At 46.5% G+C, this 19733-nt stretch overlaps 1 protein-coding gene, 1 long non-coding RNA gene and 1 pseudogene across 2 annotated transcripts in view; 2 read left to right on the top strand and 1 right to left on the bottom strand.

Annotated features, from left to right (window-relative positions):
- The first annotated feature begins 1520 nt into the window (after positions 1 to 1520).
- LOC146200625 (uncharacterized) lies at positions 1521 to 2689 on the top strand. Its single transcript, XM_084595579.1, has 3 exons — positions 1521 to 1992; positions 2132 to 2230; positions 2427 to 2689. Exons 1-3 carry the CDS (start codon positions 1521 to 1523, stop codon positions 2612 to 2614), a joined length of 759 nt encoding a protein of 252 aa, XP_084451705.1. The 3' UTR covers positions 2615 to 2689.
- Positions 1709 to 19733, bottom strand: part of LOC146200621 (uncharacterized) — a 115623-nt gene continuing 97598 nt past the window's right edge. Inside the window, exon 4 of the long non-coding RNA XR_014705263.1 lies at positions 1709 to 2581. This is a non-coding gene — a long non-coding RNA (uncharacterized LOC146200621). The remainder of the gene's footprint in view (positions 2582 to 19733) is intronic.
- Positions 11883 to 12586, top strand: LOC146200624 (uncharacterized; annotated as a pseudogene).

The raw sequence follows: 19733 nt of genomic DNA, 5'->3' as shown, positions 1-19733 counted from the left end.
GATTGCGCACATAGAGACGTCTGTTTCTCGGCAGCAAGAGCTGCCACGGGCGCCAGCTTCTTCACACAACTTTGCCAAGTTTTGTTGTGGAGGCCAGGGTGCGAAATGTTCATGGTCGCAAAAACGTCATTGAGTGCCGTTTGTCGATTCCCGGTAGCTTGCATCGCGCGCGCAGCAAGGACCTTGTGACTCGTGGCAAACTTCGGCGTTGCTTCCGACATCGTGCCGCACTCGTCACAACCCTACGCCTATGGTGTCTGTAAGGGGAAGTGTGACGGACGCTGTATGCGCGCCGTGCATGGGAGGCGCACGAAACGCAAGGAAAGCCTCTTAAATCCGCTAGGGGTGCTGCAGCCAGGAGGGGAGCGAGTTTGGAAGCGGTGTGCGGGGAGTTGCCGCATGTCAACCGTGTCAACGTGTTCTGGCCGCGCAGTGCCCCATTCGTTGCCCATGTTTGTGTTTGGTACAGGCTGTGCGTGTGTCGTCTTGCAGTGCGTTATGCGTTTTACCCTCGGCTGAGTAGTGTAACGAAGCTGTCAAGCAAACCATGCCGCCGAAGGCACAAACTTGCTTTGTGCCCGGCTGCACCAGCGGCTACAAATCTTGCCCTACATAGGCATCGCTCTTTCTGCTTCCAAAGGATAATTCTAGAAGAGAGCAGTGGGCACGTAATATTAAACGAGCAGATAAAGAGCTGTCAGATAACTGCGGCATTTGTGAACGGCATTTTGAGGACTGAGGACAAGTTTATAGAGCGGTCTTGGCGGCACATCATAAACGGTGAAGTTGTGGAAGTACCAAGGGATAGACCGAGTTTAAAAGATGAGGCCGTGCCCACTCTGTTTCCAGACGCCCCAAAGTATTTCACGAAGAAAGCACCGGTCAGGAGGAAGAACAGAAATCTCTGCGAGCAAGATGCGCCACCTTCTAAAAAAAGAAAAACTGCAAGCGTTGCTGTAGCACACAACGCGGCAGCATGCTATTTGGGAACAGTCTCCAGTTCCAGATATGGGAGCTTCCCAAATGGCACCAAGTCAATCAGAAGTTCACGTCCTGCGTGAAAGCCTCCGCCTGCCGGGCCCGGGCTGGAACAGGTTGTGCTTCATAGCACAGCCAGACGTCGTTTTTTCCGGCTTTTGTGAACTAGAGGGCCCGGAGATGAACTGCGCGTTGCTGCCGAAGTTGGTACAGTTCGCTGAAAACACCAATCATTCGGGCCGTGTGTTGTGCAGTTTTTCTCCGAGGAAAACTACATTTGAAGCGGACCATCGAATCACCCCTCGAGGCTCAAGACGTACTTGAGGAAACTCATGCACTTGAAATGTGCATAGGATGTGGGCTGCAGCCCACAAATAGCAGCACATATGTGCACTTTGCTGGCGCTTACTACTCAGTGAAATGTACTATGACGGTATCAGGTATTGGACCATGCATTTATTGCAAATGCTTGCGCAAGCTTGTGCAGAATCAGCTTTCACGAAAGAAAGCACAAGCTATGAAGGTGAGTCGCCTTAAAAAGCATGCGAACATCCGCCGCCGTCTACGCGTTGCTCAGAAGAAACTTGCACAATGTTGAGAGGGAGCTAAAAAGAATGAAAGCTGCCAATGAAGAAATTGGAGATGAAGCTTTGAATGCTCGGATTAAAGGACTGCCATCAAAACAACAGATGGCCGTAAGGGCATGTTTCCAGGCAGCTACACGAAAAAGTACATCTGGCATGAGCTATGAAAAAGCGTGGATATTAGAGTGTGTACTTCTCCGCATGAAAAGTCCCAAATTATATGAACACTTGCGGAAGCATAATATACTTATCCTGCCCAGCCGGAGCTGTCTACAGCGCTACATCAGAAAATTCAAGAGTGGTTTCGGCTTTAATGCCAACGTGTTTGCAGCGCTCTCAGTGAAAACGAAAGAGATGAACGTATGTAGTCGACATGGCGGCATCATCTTCGATGAGATGAAGTTGTCTGAAAACTTGGTAAACACAGCTGGTAAGTAGTATTGTAGTGATAAATGGGAATTCTGTGTTTTAGGAGCACTGTCTGATCTCTTGGTCTTCAGGGCTCGTTTTGGGTCTGTGACATCCTCACTTTGATTTTGGAGTAATCATTAGTATCCTGTTCGTTTCAGGTGCTGCCGAAGGGTTCGTTGACCTTGGAAAGTTTACGCCCCAAGAAGAGACAACTGCAGCAGACCATGGAATGGTCATGCTTTTTCAGCCATTCCAAGGTCTGTGACATTTCTTAGTGTTGCATTTGTTGTCTGTATTAGGGCATTGCTGATGTTTTATTATTAGAAATAGAATTAATTTGCGGTAGTGGATTATTTTACAAAATAATTTGCTTGAGAGTCTGTTCTTAGGTTAAAAAAATTACATTTTGAGGAAAAGTGTTGGAAGCAGCCAATTTGCCGTTTTATGATGCAGGTGACTGGACCCAAGTGCTCGGAGTCTTCTCTTCTAAGGGAAACATCAAAGCGGAAATGCTTGTAAAGATCTTGCTTGAAGCCATACTGCTGTCTGAGCAAGCTGGCCTCTTCGTGGACTTCGTGACATGCGATGGGGCCTCATGGAACCGGAAACTGTGGAAGTCATTTGGGATTCGTGGTAAATAACTTTCTATTTTTATTGCTGCATTGCTACACTATAACAAGCTTCAACAATAATCTTAATGTGCTTGGAAACTTAAAATGCTAACAACATGCTGACCATGCTTGATGTTTTCATATTGAAAAGCATGTTATAATAACTAACAATGTGCTCATTATATCAAGGAATCTGCTAAATGGGCAAAGTAATATACTGAGGTGTGCTTATTGCTAATCAATTTTATTGCTTTTCAGTGCAATCGGGCCAAGTCACATGCAAAAACTGCCCACCCCGTGGATTCGACAAGGTCTCTACACTTTTGCTTGGATTTTCCGCACTTACTTAAGTGTCTTCGGAATTCTTTTGTAAGCAAAGGTTCCTCGACATCTGATGGACGGGCCTGCATTGAACACATAGAAGCAGCTTGGCACAAAGACAGAAGTTCCATCACTCCGAAGGCAATGCCAAGTTTGACAAAAGCACATATCAGGCCTAATTCATTTGAAAAAATGAAAGTTAATCTGGCATTCAAACTATTCAGTGATGAAGTGCTGAAGGGCATGTTTCTGTACAGAGCTGATAGCAGGGAAATATTCAATTACATTGCACCAACGGAAAAACTGGTGCAGCGTCTAGGCAGAGTAATATATATAATGACCTCAAGGCGTCCCCGAGATGGACTAAGGGAGTCTTCAGAAGCTGTTTCAGACCTTAATGCATTCCTCCAGTTCTTAGATGACTGGGAAGAAGCAGCAGAAAAGGCTGGAGGCGGGTTTGTAAGCAGCAGTACTGCTGAAGGCCTTCGTGTCACAATACAGCACTCTGTCTGTGCTGAAGTATGTGTCCTCTTTAGGATTTAAGTACCTGCCGACTTCCAGGTTGAGCCAAGACAAGTTAGAAAACCTGTTTGGGATTATTAGGCAATATTCTGGTAGTAATGACCACCCCTCTCCAGGCCAGTTCCTAATAACCGTGAACTGTTTAAGTTTCTATAACTTGGCACGAGCCCCAAAGTCAGGAAATTGCAGTGAAGAAATGGTAAATTCACTTCTGACGTCTCCATCCAGAACTGATGAAGCTGTGTTTAGCATTCGAGATATTATCGAAGATATGCTTGAGTTTGGGGATGTAGATAATGCGGGGGAAGTAATTCGTTCTGCATTGCGTTCTGATCACTGCAGCTATGTGGTGGAATGCAGTGATAGCCGCCTTGTTTATTACCTGGCAGGCTATGTCGCAAGGAAGTTTGGAGCTAAGAATGCCCGCAAGGAGTGTTCATCATGCCTCATGAGTAGCAGAACAGCACTTTCACTGCACACTTTGATAAAAGAGGCCTCCTCTATCCATGTGAGAAGCTGGGCAAACTTGTGTCGATATTGGAGGATGCCTTTACTACCTTCTTCTCAAAGGAGAAGCTCCATGCATTCAGTGTACATGATTTTATAACCTTTTTGCGCAGCCTAAAATTCGACACTGTTGGCTGCGAGGAGCACTGCAAAGAACTCACTGCCAAAATCATACAATTCTTTGTGGTGACACGGCTGCATTTCTTCACCAAGGCTCTTAATAAGGAAAGGGTTCCACAGAGGGAGCGGCAAAAACTTTTAAAGCTTCGCAGATGCCACTGATGCCACCTTTGATTCTTTTTTTTTACAATTCTTGTCTGTGAGCAATAAAGTGACCTGGAACATGCTTATGAATTTATTTTGGCGTGTACTTACTCTGCTGGTATGTGCTCAGCAAACTCTCCTGAATACAGTGGTTTCTCTGAAATTTCCTGCTTATAAATAATGGTGTTGCGAAAAGCTTAGCTTTAGGACAGGCTCAAAAAAAAAACTTGAGAACCTCTTGAGAACCTCTTGGGCGAGGTAATGTAGCCTGAGTTTGTCAGTGTGTCTTCCAACGCTTTAGAAGCGCAGCTTAGCAACACTTGCGTTAATCATGTGGAACAAAAAAGTTTGCGCGTGTAGGCATTTGAAGTTTCTTGATCATGTTATATTCGCTGCTGGAGCACTTTCAAAACTGCAAAAATGTTAGCGCCTGCTCATTCACAACCTGAATCGAAAGTTCGATGACAATTAGTAGCGCCTCTGGACCAGCATAAGTAGGCGTTAAACAGCATCATTACCGTATTTTCCGATGTATAAGACGCACCTTTATATAAGACGCACCCACCACATATGCAGGGTTTCAATGAAAAAGTTGGTATATAAGACGCACCCGAATTAATCTAGATAGGCTAACGAAACTAATTACACACGATTTTGCTACCATCGCGAAATGCACCATACTTGTTAAAGTCCTTATGCAGCGCGATGTGATCGAAAAAGCCACACGCCCCACCCACCCATCCATTAGCAAAAAAGAAAAAAAAAAAAACAAAAGAACTCTCTCATACGCCCAAAACATTTTATTTCTACTCAAAACCTTCGAAGTCTTCATCTTCGGACTCACTGTCAAAAAGTTCCACAATTTCTGGCAGCAACTCTGCTGCGACAGTCTCTTCACACTCAGAGTCGCTCAGGTCGTCGTCTTCATGCTCAGGCAGCGCTGGCTCAGGTGGCGATGAATGTAGCAGGCCAGCCTTGCGGAAGCCTGCAGTTATGGTTGCCACTGTAATTGCACTCCAGGCCTCATGAACCCACTTTGCAACTTCGCTAAACGAAGCGCGCCTCATGCGCCCAGTTGCGGTGTAGCTGTGCTCGCCTTCCGTCATCCATGCCTCCCAAATGCATCGCACAACAGCTTTAAAGCTGCGGTTTACAGATATATCTAAAGGCTGTAAAATCTTAGTTATGCCACCGGGTATTATTGTGGGCATGCAGTTCTTCGCCTTCACCTTTCTTAGTGTCAAGTCTGTCATGTGTGCCCGCATGCTATCCATGACTAGAAGGCCCTTCTGGGCATGAAAACATCCATCCGGGCGCTTCGAAAAGCAGTTTTCGAGCCAGGCTGCCATCATTTGCTCGTCCATCCAACCCTTCTCCTTAGTTTTGACAACAACACCAGGCGGAAAACTTTCTTTTGGCATCGTTTTTCTTTTAAAAATTAACATAGGTGGCAGCTTTGTTCCGTCAGCACAGCACGCTAGTACAACTGTGAAGTGGGACTTTTCGTGCCCAGTTGTTCGTACTGTGACTTCCTTAGCGCCCTTCTGAGCGACACTTTTTGACATAGGGATATCAAATGTCAGGGGCACTTCGTCCATGTTCACAATGTGGCTGTCACTGATGTTATTCTTTTCGACTTCCTTCTTCACAAATTTTTTCAACTTCTCCACTTTCTCTGTGAAGTCGTCTGGGAGTTTCTGACACATTGTCGTTCGCGCTCTGATTGACAAAGCTTTGCGGCGCATAAATCTATAACACCATGACGGCCCACCAACAAAGTCAGCAACACCCATTCCACTGGCCAAAGTGCGTGCTTTCAAGCGCAACTGCACGGTTGACAGTACCCTACCTTCGGCCCGCTGTTCGAGAGCCCATTTGACGAGCCGGTCTTCAAGATCAGGCCACCGTGCCTTCTTTCCGCGGTCAGCCTTTTTTCCACTCTTCATCGCCTGTAGTTTGGTGGAGGACTGTCGCCATGTGCGAATCATCTTTTCGGTGACGTCGAAATGGCGACCTGCAGCCCGGTTACCATGTTCGGTAGCATACTCGACCGCAGATCATTTGAATTTCGCAGTATAGCTTTTGCGCGACTTCGGTGGCATACTGTAGCAAGACCGAGCACGACACGGGCAGATAGTGGGAAAACACACGCCGACATACACAGTGCACACAAAGATAAAAATGGCGACTGAAAAATAGCCGGCTTGTCCTGGCTTGTCTTGGCGAGAAGCATGATTGTCGTTATCTGTTGGCATTTCACATTACTGACGCTTGGGGCCTCCGCAATGGCTGCATGTTTGTAATCTTGGAGTTCACCTGAGACGTTGCACGCATATAGAAGTAGCACCGTGTTACAACCACGAGATCGGTAGCGCTATTTTTTTTTTGTAAAACAAGCTAGAACATCAACCAAGTAAATTCCAGATTTCCGAACTCGCAAAAAAAAAAAAAAAAAAAACGAATATAAGACGCACCGTTGTATAAGACGCACCAGCGGGATTTTTGAAAACAAACAGCGTCTTATACACCGGAAAATACGGTAGTGAACGGCTGCTTTGAATAAACATCTATGAAAGTTACTGGGAAGCAAGGGTGCCTGTCTACCTTTTGCATGCCAGAACGTGTAGCGCGTTTTGGCACGCGGCTACGCACACCCCTTATCAGCCTAGTACACTTCTCGCATCACCAGGTGCAGCTGTTCGACAATTTAAAATGTCGATTATAAGAAGCGATTCGAAAATAACGGCCAGAAATTGCATACTTTCAGCGGAAACGCCACGGCGGTAGCCCGCTCTCCGTGCTTGCGCTGCATCAGTGTTAGCTCCCCCACTGCCAGTAGCGCCACGTAGGCACTTCATCGCTAAACTGAGCACTGTCTCGCTGGCGCCCGTCACACTTCTCCTTTCAGACACCATACTACGACTGAACAAGGAGAGACGCGTCACCTGCGGAGGAGCAAACGATGGGAACTTTGCGCGGCCAATCACAGCGCGCTTTTCAATCACGTGTGCTAGCTCGACGAATAGAACCGCGCGTTTGGACTTTTTTTATGCTCGGATTTCAACGTCACCAGTAAGCCGGCGGAGGCACTTGTGGCAGGAAAAGAAAAGCTGCTCTTTCCAACGAGACCAAAATGGCTGCGATCGCGCGTGTAGAAAACAACTTACGCGCCTCGGAAAAAAACGTTTTTTTGCGGATTTCAGCTGACAGTTATGCTTTAAATTGATTCTGTGGCCCAAATACTGCACCGCGAGATATAAAACCTGGTGAATTAAAGGAATAATAGCTACAGATTCTGAAAATGTCAGTTTCAAAAAATCGATTTTTTCGTCTCAAAGAGCCGTGTCCCCTCTTAACTAAACCATCATTCTATTTATTAAATTTTTGTTTCTACATTACTAACATTATGTGGGTTGCAGAAGAAACGCGCCTCCTAACGAGAAAAAGAGTACACTGATGCTACAAAACTAAGCTTAGATCAACGCCATGCCTAATAGGACCAGAACTAAGCGTGGAAGAGACCTACCAGTGAGGTGTAGAGCTAACTGCTCATAGGGAGAGTCACTTGGACACATACTACAGCGTTGTGTGAGGACAGACCAAGCCCGGATATGGCGCCATGAAGTCCTAGTGAGACTACTGGTCGGTGGAGATCCTCATTCAAGTACTTGGCAACCTTGTCTTCGTATGCCCTTGCTAACGATTTTCGCACACCAACCACCTCTGCATCCAAGATATTGGCTTGCTCCTCTCTCTGGAGAACAAGATCAGGGATATGTTTGCCTTTGGAGGTCCTGTAGTGTTTCTCTTGTTGGATGCTCCTCCCTTTTTCCCGCAATCACCAATCATCATATCAGCAACCCTGTCATATCGAGGTTGCTGGGCCAAGGAAAGTATAAAAGGGCTCGCCCGACTCCGCCTGGGAGCACAAGTGGTCAAGTTGCTAACTGTACGCTGCCTGCAAGGCAGCATGCGGATTTTCTGCAGTTACATGGCATCCACTCCTGCTACCACCATGACTGCTACTATTCGGATCACACCTTCCCACTAACATAGATTTGTTAGGGTAACACTCCCCGTGAATGAGTGTGCATATATCTTGCTTATTGTTATTGCTGTCCGAAGTTTGAGACTGAAAAAAAAAATAGCCAAATGCCTCATAATCTATTAGTGACATGCATGAATGGATTAACGAGATTTCCACTTTTTCTTTTAGTCCCGGGTTATGTTAAATAAGGGTGTTAATTTTGATATAGCTTCTACTTCTACCACGTCTTCTACTTCTACCAAACTTCTACTGCCGATTCACTCACGCTTGTGTTACCTCTAAACTCCAGGGCCTCGGTCGGCTAGAGTCACTATATCTGCATCGACATCTGGACTAATACTGCCAGACTCTACTATAACACGTTCAGTTGTTTCTGGACATCTACCACACATAACACAAGTTTCACATTCCTGATTAAACTTCCTTGTCGCTTCTGGTTCTAAGACATCCTTATCTAGCTTCAAAAAGAAGGCTGCTGCCTCTTACATTGTCATGGAAGGTTTCCTTCTTAATTCGAGTTTTCCATTTTCTATACATGTCTAGGGTCGGCTTCTTTTCGATTGAATTATTGAAGTTTGTAGCCTCTGTGTTCTTTAGCTGTCGTTTAACGTTCTTTATTTCTCTGTCTTGCCTTCCTATATGCTTACTCGTTAGTTCTCGGATCCTTTTCTGCCACCGTGTGCCAGCGCCCTTTCGGTATAAGTATTTAAATACTTTAGCTGCCCGCTATTGTCCATTTCTCTGAGGCGTTCTCCATCCAGTATTTTGCTCTGAGCCTCTAATGCCTGGAAAGATGTCCAGTCCATGTCTCCCTGTACTGCTTCTATAGTATTTTTGCTGTGGGCTCCAAGTTCGATCCTTCCCACAGTTCTCAGATTTATTTTTAACCTCAACTGGACTTCTGCCCCTGAGCCCAAAACCACTTTCCAGAAGGTAAGACGTGGTACCATTATTACTTTCCAAATAAATATATGTACTTCATATGTATTGTACCCACAAACACCCTATGCTTCATTATCATGGCATCTCTTCATCATGGTGACCTGTTCATGTTTTCCATGTATACCTGTCCCACGTTTATCCATACCCCGAGGTACTTATATTCTCTTTTATTTTTTCAAGTGACTTGTATTGATTGCGTGCTTCAGCAATAAACCCTGCAGTTGCGAGTTAGCGCTTGTCCGTGTCGTCCTTCCGTCCTTTGTGTCCCCTTTTTTGCGCTATTCTCCATCATGAACTTATATTCTCCCAGATTTGGTATCTCACTCCCTTGTATTGTCAGTTTTTGTCACTGAAATCATTGAATACAATCACATCTGACCTAAATGCAAAGAAGGTAAAGCAGACTGCATCTCCTTTGTATTTAAATATATTAACCAATGATTGTAAATATTCCTGGCTATTGGCTAATAGAATAATGTTGTCCGTGTACATTAATCCTGGAAGTGTTGTACGTTCGTTCCACCTAGATAATACGAGATATTAACAGCAAAGTTCTTCCTTGCAGAGTCTCTTCCTATTCTTCATATAAATCATGAACAGCAGTGGTAGCTGATACTGTTTCTTTACTCTGGGAAATTACCCCATCATCGTGCCTAATGATTCGGCAATAACTGATGTAATATATGCTAGCATCATCACCCTCTACACATTTTCCCTCGGTGTCCTGAATCTGTTCCTACCTCACATTTCTCTTCCCCAGGCAGCTTATATGCCTCCAGAATTTGTCGCCTTTAGCTGAGTCGCACGATTCGGATATCCAGCAATTTACTCTGCACCAGTATCTGCACTTCCAATTTCTTTTGCAGATAGGATTTCCCTTTTCTATTTCCTCTTGAGGTAGCTTGCTTCCTTAATTTCTCTGTTCTCTAGAAGCCATCAGCCTTCGCTGATTACCCGTTTATTTTCAATATTCAGCCAGCTTAGAGAAGTCCTCCTACCTTTCAAACAATCTAATTTATTATAATCCCACTACTCCATGAGGTGTTTTTCTATCGTTTCCTCAATACCCGATGCTGTTAGCTCTTTTTATTTGTCGGTTATATTTGCATGTTTCTTGTGCTTCCTGGTTTTTACTTTCGACCAGGTGCCCCACCTGCAGGCTACATTAAAGGTCACTTCTCAGTCTGCACCTTCATCTATTTTCATCTTCGCGAGCCTAAAGCACTAAGTTCGTGGTCGGAAATGAAACCCATTTGCTTTCGCAGCTACACTTTTTTCTTACTTGAGACTAAGAAAATATGTGGTGTCCCTTTCAGGTAGAAAGGAAGCGTCCAGAGCGCTAGCATAGACTGCACAGCCAGTGATTGTGCCCAGATATGCGTAATGCCTGAAGTTGGTGAGCCACCAGCTGCGTCTTCACCGACCAAACAATGGTACAAGGACCAAGTCAGTGCCTCTGAAGAGATAACACAGTTGAAGAAGAAAATTAAGGTTTGCAGCAAACAAAGCGAAGGCTTACGAAGAGAAATGAAACAGCCCAAGAAATCATAAAAGAAATCAGAGAACGAAAACTGTCCGAGGAAGGCTTGCACGTGTTTGCATCTGTATTTTCAAGTGACATTCAACAGCTTCTGTGCAGGGTGGGCAACGAACAGAAGGGAAAGTACCCACCTGAGCTCCGCGTGTTCAGCCTGACATTACATTTTTATTTCCAGCCGGATACGAGTATGTCCGATCAAAATTCAATGGTGCCCTTCCGTCACAGCGCACGCTTCGGGATTGGTATCGATCAGTCCACGGAGCTCCTGGCTTCACGAGTGAGGCATTTTGTTTCCTTGAAACGTCTGCACAAGCAGAGTGAACCCTTCTACTGCGCTCTGGTCGTAGATGACATGGCCATAAGAAAACACGTAGAACTTGTTGGAGACAAAATAGTCAGGTATGTAGACTTTAGAACGGGGCTAGATGAAGATAGCCTCCCAGAAGCTAGAAATGTGTGTCTTCATGATTGCTGGTATAAACATCAAACTCAAGGTGCCAGTCGCATACTTTTTAATTGACACACTCACAGGAGCCGAGAGGGTGGAGCTGACCAAACAATGTATTGAGAAGTTTGCATCAGTTAAGGCTGAAGTTGTCTTTCTTACATTTGACGGTGTCTCGTCGAACTTCACTATGCAAAGTGTTCAGGTGCTCAGCTTTGACCGGACTCTGACGAGTTTATTACAAGCTTTGTCAACCCAGATGATTGCACTAAAAACGTTCACATTATTTTAGATGCCTTCCATATGATTACGCTGTTACGCAACTCATTGGCAACCATAAGCCACCTCATCTATACTGAAGGAAAGCATGTGAAGTGGGCTTATGTAGTAGCATTAGAGGCACTGCAACTGGAGAGGGTTTGTGGCTTGGCAACAAGCTCACAAAGGTCCACATTCAGTGGAAAAAGCAAAAAATGAAAGTCCGATATGCTGCACAAGCATTGAGTGCCTCAGTCGCCGACACCTTGGATGTCTGCGAACAAGTGCTCAAGCTGCCACGATTCAAGGGTACCAGCGCAACATAGGTTTATTAAAATTTACGGTAGCGAAGTATTTGCTGACCAACAAACTCAGTCAAGATCACGCCGAGAACTTCTTCAGGTCCATACGTGGATTAGAGGGACATAACAATCCAACAGCTGCACAGTTTATGGCTGCATATAATAGTCTGTTGGTTCAGACGGAAGTGACGTCTTCCAATTCTGGAAATTGCTCCCAAGACATCGTCTCCATCTTGAATTCAACCACTACTGTAGCCATGGTAGATGCAAAAAGCACAGTCACTGACATGCGCAGGTCCTCAGTTCTGCAGCCCGATTACCACGACTACACACATCGCTTTGACTGGCGGTGCTGTGGTGCCAACATAGCAGGCTTCGTTGTGCAATGAGAACATGTGATCGGTGCATCACAGCCGTGCACTCCGATGAGCTTGCACCTTTAATCAATCAGTAGAGCCAAGATGGACTTGTTTCGCCGTCGCAAGACGTCATTGGCCTGTGTGAAGTTGACAAGGAGCTGCGATGGTTGCAGGCTGAGTGTGATGCCCTTACAATGGTGCAGGCAAGGGCAAAACACCTTATCTTGGAATTTGTGGGTGCGTCTTCAGAGAAAATGTGGTTCCAGAAACCGGAGCAGCACATTCTTGACTTCGATCCGCTTGACAATCATATCTACAATTTGTGCAAAAAACTCGCTGAAGAATACGTGAAAGGGACAATACACCACGTCATGAAGGAACGCAACTGGAAAATGATCAAGAATAAAGTATGACCAGTTCTGTCAAGGGTGATTATCTTCAATCACCAGTTGGGTGCCTCTCATCGTTGTTTTACTGTGAGTCTGAGTTATTAAGCTTTTGCCTTTAATATTTGTGCAGGTTAATTGCTTTCTGCATGCCAGTTGGCTGCTGATGGATGAAAAATAAATGTTTACAGACACAACCACTTGCTTTCATTGCTTTGTAAACGCAAGCAACTTCATAGGCAGCGCGAAGAAGCACGAGTGCAGCTGCACTCTGTTGCTTTTTGCCCCTGACAAGATGGCCGCCGCCATCTCGACGAGGCTTCCCTCTCCCGCATAGGTGCGTATAGGTGGCTTCCACTTCAGCCAGTTTTATATATCCTCTTCGGTTGATACACCAAGGAACAAATTGTCAAAGAATAAAATCATACTGCAGAGGACATATCTGGGTATCAGGAACAATTGCCGGCATAAGTACATGGCTAGGAGTAGTTTATTTAGGAACCAGACACAAATGCAGGCACAAAAACAAGGATCTCGTTGAATGTCTCAGTGACGATATGAGCCAATTTGGAGACTGGGCCAATATTACTCTGCTGGGGGACATGAACGGCCACATTGACGATCTGGATTGATACACGGTTTGCAACGGGAAGCTAATGCTAGATTTCTGTGAGCGACACAACCTAGTTATTGTAAATAGAGAAACAAGATGTGAGGGACAAATTACGTGGGAATTCAGGAACAGGCAGACGACCACTGACTACTGTCTAATGTCGCAGGGTATTTATATCAAGCTCGCAAAAATGGAAATAGACGAAGAAGGGGATTGCAGTCTCGGAAGTCATCATAAACCTATCAGTCTGCAGATGGGGCCCTCGATGAAAAAAAGAAATGGAACTTAGACAAAAAGTAAACACAAAATTAAACGACGATCCAATAGCGAAGATAGCAGCAGACATAGAGGAAGTAATAGAGAAAAGCCTCATGGAAGACTGGGATTATGAACAAGTAGAACTACTCATAATAAAAAAAATTAAGGAGGTTAAAGTAGCAAACCACTAGAATGAAAAGAAGCCACGGAGCTGGTAGAATCAGGAAATCAGGGAAGCCATTGATCGATGGCCAGCTTCAAGGGAACACTGAGAGAAAAGCCCAGGTATCTCTGGAGGAAATAGACCAAAAATGGGATTAGTATCGACAAAAACTTGATGTAAACGCCCTCGTCCAAAGTAAAATCAAGCAGTCCACCGATCGATGCCGCTAGAGGTGGACCAAGAAATTTCTAGAACGTATAAGCTGGCTAGGTAAAAAGAACCGAAGAAAGCAGGGCCGGATTCAAGATAACGAGGGAAATCGTTTAAAGGGAGACAACGCTGTGAACTACATTACAAAGATAGCCAAACGCAAAGCAGCTTAGAACTAAACAATCTAAACTGGATAAAGAAAGGGAAAAATATTCCTAAGCCACATCTACAGGAATAGATAAAATTTTGATCAAGCTGAATAATGAACTTGGTCCAAGAAGTAAGGAAACGTTAAAATCTTTGGAAACAGTCATAACGAATACGCAAATTGTGGACACCTGGCGGCAGAGTAAATTGAATTTGATTTATAAAGGAAAAAGAGATAGGATGCATATAAAATCCTCGTGGCCGATTACTATAACATCTGGCATATACAAGTTAGCCATGCAGGCAGTGAAATAAGATGCAAGCATGGTTGGAAAGTAAGAAGATATTCAGAAAACTTCAAAACGGCTTTAGAAATGGTAGACGCTTAGATGATAGCCTGTTCGTGCTTACCCAATGCATCTAAATATCTAGAGAGGAAAATAGACCTTTACATTTGGCCTTCCTGGACATAAACTGGGTGCACGACAATGTAAACAGGGAACTCCTGTACAACATATTAAAAAAAGATGTCTGTCATGAGATAACAGATTTCCTACAGGAAATATACTGGGATAACAAAGTAGCAATTATATGGGAAGGGATAAGAAGTATGCAAGCTGTCAAGGTATGCAAAGGATTAATACAAGGTTGTCCTCTATCACCGCTGCTGTTCATGCTTTATATGATAAATATGAAACGAAGGATCCAAGGACGTAACCTAGGTTTTATCCTGTTATATAGATTAGGCGGAAATGTGGTAGAGCAGCACCTCCCCGGTTTAATGTATGCAGATGATATTGTGCTGTTAGCAGATGGCCAGGAAGACTTCCAAACTCTAAGTATTGCGGAGATGAAAGGGACACTAAGCTTCAGTTTTAGTGCAGTTAAGTCGGGTCTGATGATTTTCAACGGCTCAACTGATTAGGGTCTTAAAATACAAGGCAATGGATTGAAGAAGAGCTGAACAAGGGTAAATGGGGTACGCCTCAGTTCGCAGATGAGCCAACGTTTCAACAAGTGGACTTGTCTTCGTCTGGGCGATCGCTTTGCCCAGACGAAGACAAGTCCACTTGTTGAAACGTTGGCTCATCTGCGAACTGAGGCGTACCCCATTTACCCTTGTTCAGCTCTTCTTCATACAGTGCAAACCACCTTCTTCTCGTTCTGCAAGGCAATGAATTGGCATACATTGGAAAGCATGAGCAATCACTTAAGGCCTAAAGGTCGAAGAAATGCCGGTTTTGAGGGGTACTTGAAAAGGAATCATGGTGCCTGGGCTTACTTTCGGAAATGCGGTTTTGTGCCTAAAATCAGAGGTACAGCCGACATTAGAAATAAATCAGAGCCGTCGGACGATCAGCACTAGGTGCCCACGGCAAAACCACAAATGAGGCGGTACAGGGAGATATGGGCTGGGCATCTTTCGAAGTACGGGAAGCTCAGAGTAAAATATGAGGAACGCCTGAGGAAATTGGACAGTAACAGATGGGCAGCTAAAGTATTTAAATACTTATACCTTAACAGCTTTCACTCACATTGGAAGAAAAGAACTAGGAACCTAACCAGTAAGTATGCTGGTCAGAGGACGAAGGAATGAGCATTAAGCAACAGGTGAAAAACACAGAAGGTAAAAATTGGATAAATTCTATGGAAAATAAAATAAACAAAGTGAGGAACTATACCGAAAATTGAAAAGGCACATCAGGAAGGAAGCTTTCTTTGATAACTCAAGAGGCAGTGCCATACTTTTTGCAGCTAGATCAGGGTGCCTTAGAACATGCAGCTACAAAAAGAAATTTACCCATGAAGATGGCACACATGCAGTATGTGGTAAATCCACAGAAACAATTAACCATCTTATACTCCAATGTGATGGTATCGATCCGGAAGTCCATGCAGGCGCCGTCACTCTTCCTGGGGCCCTGGGGTTTAGATACCAGTGGCCAGGTGAATGAACCTGCGGTGGAAGCTAGCAAAAATGATTGGAAGATTGGTGGCTCAACAGCGGAAAAGTAACATAATGTCAGTAATGTAGAAACAAAAATTCAATAAATGGAATGATGGTATTAACTGATCTAAAACAATAATTAAGATATAGGGGGAAAAACGAGTATGATAGCAACTGCTACTACCTCGTTTCAAAAGGGACGCTCCTATATTTCATCCATCCAGCGCCCTACTAGCAACTTTTAGCTGAGCGGGTTTATGGACAGCGGACCAGAGCGTACGGACGCGGCAACACTGTGCATGCACAGTGCGCTGGAAGAACTCTTTCTCAGCGGAGCCATACGCAGCACGTGAGCGGGCATGTATAGGATGTTCAAAATGGCAGCCGCCAGCACAAATGCCGGCAATGACTTCTCGGCGGTTACGACCGCGGTGCAGGCCCATTTGAGAGCCAAGAAGCCTCGCGGATGCTTTAGAGCCTACGAAGATATTTGTATTCTGCACAAAGTACCAAGTGTAAAGAAGACAAAGAACAGAAAACGCTGCGGCATCGCCATCACCATCGCTTGTATCCGGCGCCCATCTCGCTCGCACTGAAGCTGTGCCCTGCGGCTGGTAATTCGATCCTGCTCTGCCCGAAGTACTGCCAGCGCTAGACGTTCCAGCCAACCATTAAATCCACATTCCACTTGGTGGAGGTCAATCTGAGGTTCCCTGTACCCATCTCGCCCTGGAACTTCGCAGCAGAACATTGACTACCCCAATGGCGGAGCCGACTTCGTTGCACCTACCTCCGCCAGTCACCTGCACAGGTGCCGTTCGTCAACGGGACCCGGCTACCTTCAGTGGAAGCAGCGATGACGATGTCGACGATTGGCTGACCACTTACGAACGGGTCAGCCGTCACAATAACTGGGACGACAACCGTAAGCTCAACAATGTCATCTTTTACTTGAGCGATGTCGCTAATCTGTGGTTTCGAAACCACGAGTCGGACTTTGCCACCTGGGCGAATTTCAAGACGAAATTTTCTGATGTCTTTGGTCGCCCCGCCGTCCGAAAACTCTGCGCGGAACAGCGTCTTCGGTCGCGACTGCAGCTGCCCGGTGAAACGTTCACCAGTTACATTGAGGACATTGTTGATATGTGTCGTCGCGTTGACCCGACCATGACCGAGGCCGTTAAAATACGTCATGTCCTCACAGGAATTGATGACGGCGCTTTTCACATGCTCATCGCGAAAGGCCCCACTACGGTCAAGGAAATCTATGACCTCTGTCAAAGCTACGACGAGCTCCGGAAGGAGTGTGCTTTGATTTGCCAGCCTCATACATCACTTGCTGGACTAGCCGCGGAGAGGGAGTCATCTAGCCTCTCTGAAGACATCAAGGCTTTTGTACGCCAGGAAGTCGCGCGACAACTGTCCCTGCAGCCCTATGTTAAGGAGTCGTCAACAACTGGCCTTGTTCCGGAGCTTCGCCATGCAATCCAACAGCATGTATCTGAAGTCCTCCCTAATCCTGTTCCTCAACCAGCTCCGGTCGCACCTTCAATGCCGTTACTCACGCCCACAATTTCGTCGTCCGGCGTTGCGCCACTGAGCTACGCCCAGCATTCGCGCCGGCTCCTCCTCAAGTATTGCGCCGCACGTATGCCGAAGTCACCTCAAGTCCACCGCCTGAGCCAGCATATGCCTATGCTTCGCCCCCCATGCGGTCGGCACCAACAGCTTTTGCTCCCCCCTTGCTTCCGACACGATCTCCATGGCGCACTTCAGACAACAGGCCTATTTGCTACCACTGCGGCATCCCTGGGCACACTACACGCTACTGCAGGCGCCGAATAAATATGGCCTTTGCTGCACGGCCTGCGCCACCTTATTTGGCCCCCCAGATCCCAGTCCCATCGGGTCCTCCAACAGCACCCACTCATCCTCAGGACTTCCTCCTTCGTCGTTCGCCATCACTACGTCGCCGCTCCATTTCGCCAATGCGCCGACGACCCGCTACCCAGCCGGAAAACTAACCGCCGCAGTTCGCGAGGCACGAACTGCGTATTCGACAGAATTTCAAAGTCCTCGTCTTAATCCCGCGAATGTTATTCCTGTCATCGTTGAAGGTGTTCATACTCTTGCGCTCGTCGACACCGGTGCCGCTGTATCAGTTATCAGCCAAAAACTCTGCCGCTCCATCCGAAAGGTGACTACGCCTCTCGAGGGACTATCGCTTCGTACCACATCCGCTCACAGTATACAGCTGACAGCTATCTGCACTGCTCGCGTCGTCATTGCTGCAGCCTTGTACATCATCGAATTCGTCGTTCTCCCCACATGTTCTCATGACGTCATTCTCGGATGGGATTTCCTGTCCCAGCATCATGCTATCATTGACTGCGCCAGTCCTCAAGTAGAGCTCATTGAATCGAGTGATGCACCGTCTGATGCCCTGCTCCACGAGCCGTGTCCTCGTTTTGCGACCAAACTCCTCGTAGCACATGACACAACCATCCCACCCGTTAGCGCTGTTCTGGTTCCCCTCACTGCCTCTTTTACCACCGCCGCGACAGTCCTCTTTGTGCCCTCTAACGTTGTCTGCCGCCGCCGCCACTTACCGTTGCCGTTTGCCGTCCTTGACATGAAAAACGGCGCTAGCACGCTTCTGGTAGCCAATCCTCTTCCGTCTCCCGCTGTGTTGATCGAAGGGGAGTGCCTCGGCCGCATCGAGCCCGTGGACCTTCTGTTCGCCTTTGATGATGTGTCATTCCCTGTTTGCCAAGTTGACGCCTTGACTCCAACTCGTGTGGCTTCAGATCCGCTACAGCGGGACCTTTTTGACCATTCTGTAGACAGCGCTCTAGAACCGCGCCACCGCGAGCAACTTCTTGACCTTCTACACCAATTCCGCGCCTCCTTCGACATTCCGCAATCTTCCTTGGGACGCACGACGACCATTTCCCACCTCATCGACACTGGCGCTCACCCACCTCTCCATCAGCGGCCGTATCGGGTGTCCCCGACTGAGCGCCGTGTTATTGCCCAACAAGTCGATGACATGCTGCAACGCGGAGTAATTAGAGAATCCTGTAGCCCATGGTCGTCTCCTGTGGTCCTAGTTAAAAAGAAGGATGGCTCCATACGATTTTGTGTTGATTATCGCCGCCTCAACAAAATCACTCGTCGTGATGTGTGCCCCCTCCCACGAATCGACGATGCCCTAGACTGTTTGCAAGGCGCAGAATTCTTTTCCTCACTCGATTTACGCTCCGGGTATTGGCAGGTGCCCATGGCAGAGGCGGATCGTCCTAAGACCGCCTTTATTACTCCAGATGGACTATACGAATTTAATGTTATGCCATTCGGACTCTGTAACGCCCCAGCCACATTTGAAAGAATGATGGACACTGTACTGCGCGGCCTGAAATGGAACATCTGTTTATGCTACCTCGATGATATCGTCGTCTTTTCAACCGACTTCCCGACCCACCTGACTCAACTTCGCCAGGTCTTCACCTGCCTAACCTGCGCCGGTCTTCAACTGAACCTCAAAAAGTGCCGCTTTGGTGCCCGCCAGCTCACAATACTCGGACATGTTGTGTGTAAAGATGGCGTTCTGCCTGATCCTGAGAAGCTGCGCGCCGTCGCTGACTTTCCGAAACCGACCACTTTGAAACAACTGCGAAGCTTCGTGGGCCTCTGCTCGTACTTTCGTCGTTTTGTTCGGAATTTCGCAACCATCGTAGCCCCCCTTACACAGCTCTTGAAAGGCACCCCTAACCTCTCCTCTTGGTCGCCAGCCTGCGATGATGCATTCGCGACACTGCGCAATGTTCTGACGTCACCACCAATCCTTCGCCATTACGACCCTACTGCACCTACAGAACTTCACACCGATGCCAGTGGTGTCGGCCTCGGCGCCGTC

Source organism: Amblyomma maculatum, chromosome 2, assembly GCF_055883805.1.
Source record: "Amblyomma maculatum isolate TAMU_Amacu chromosome 2, ASM5588380v1, whole genome shotgun sequence".
Taxonomy (NCBI): Eukaryota; Metazoa; Arthropoda; class Arachnida; order Ixodida; family Ixodidae; genus Amblyomma; species Amblyomma maculatum.
The sequence above is the reverse complement of the archived record's forward strand: the minus strand, read 5'-3'. Positions and strand labels throughout refer to the sequence as shown.

What these genes read in the sequence shown, in the direction of transcription:
- LOC146200625 (XM_084595579.1), top strand. Translation starts at nt 1,521, where the DNA reads ATGCGAACATCCGCCGCCGTCTACGCGTTGCTCAGAAGAAACTTGCAC. An exon ending in AAACTTGGTAAACACAGCTG is followed by an intron (nt 1,993 to 2,131) that starts GTAAGTAGTATT and finishes TGTTCGTTTCAG; the next exon opens with GTGCTGCCGAAGGGTTCGTT. An exon ending in GCTTTTTCAGCCATTCCAAG is followed by an intron (nt 2,231 to 2,426) that starts GTCTGTGACATT and finishes TTTATGATGCAG; the next exon opens with GTGACTGGACCCAAGTGCTC.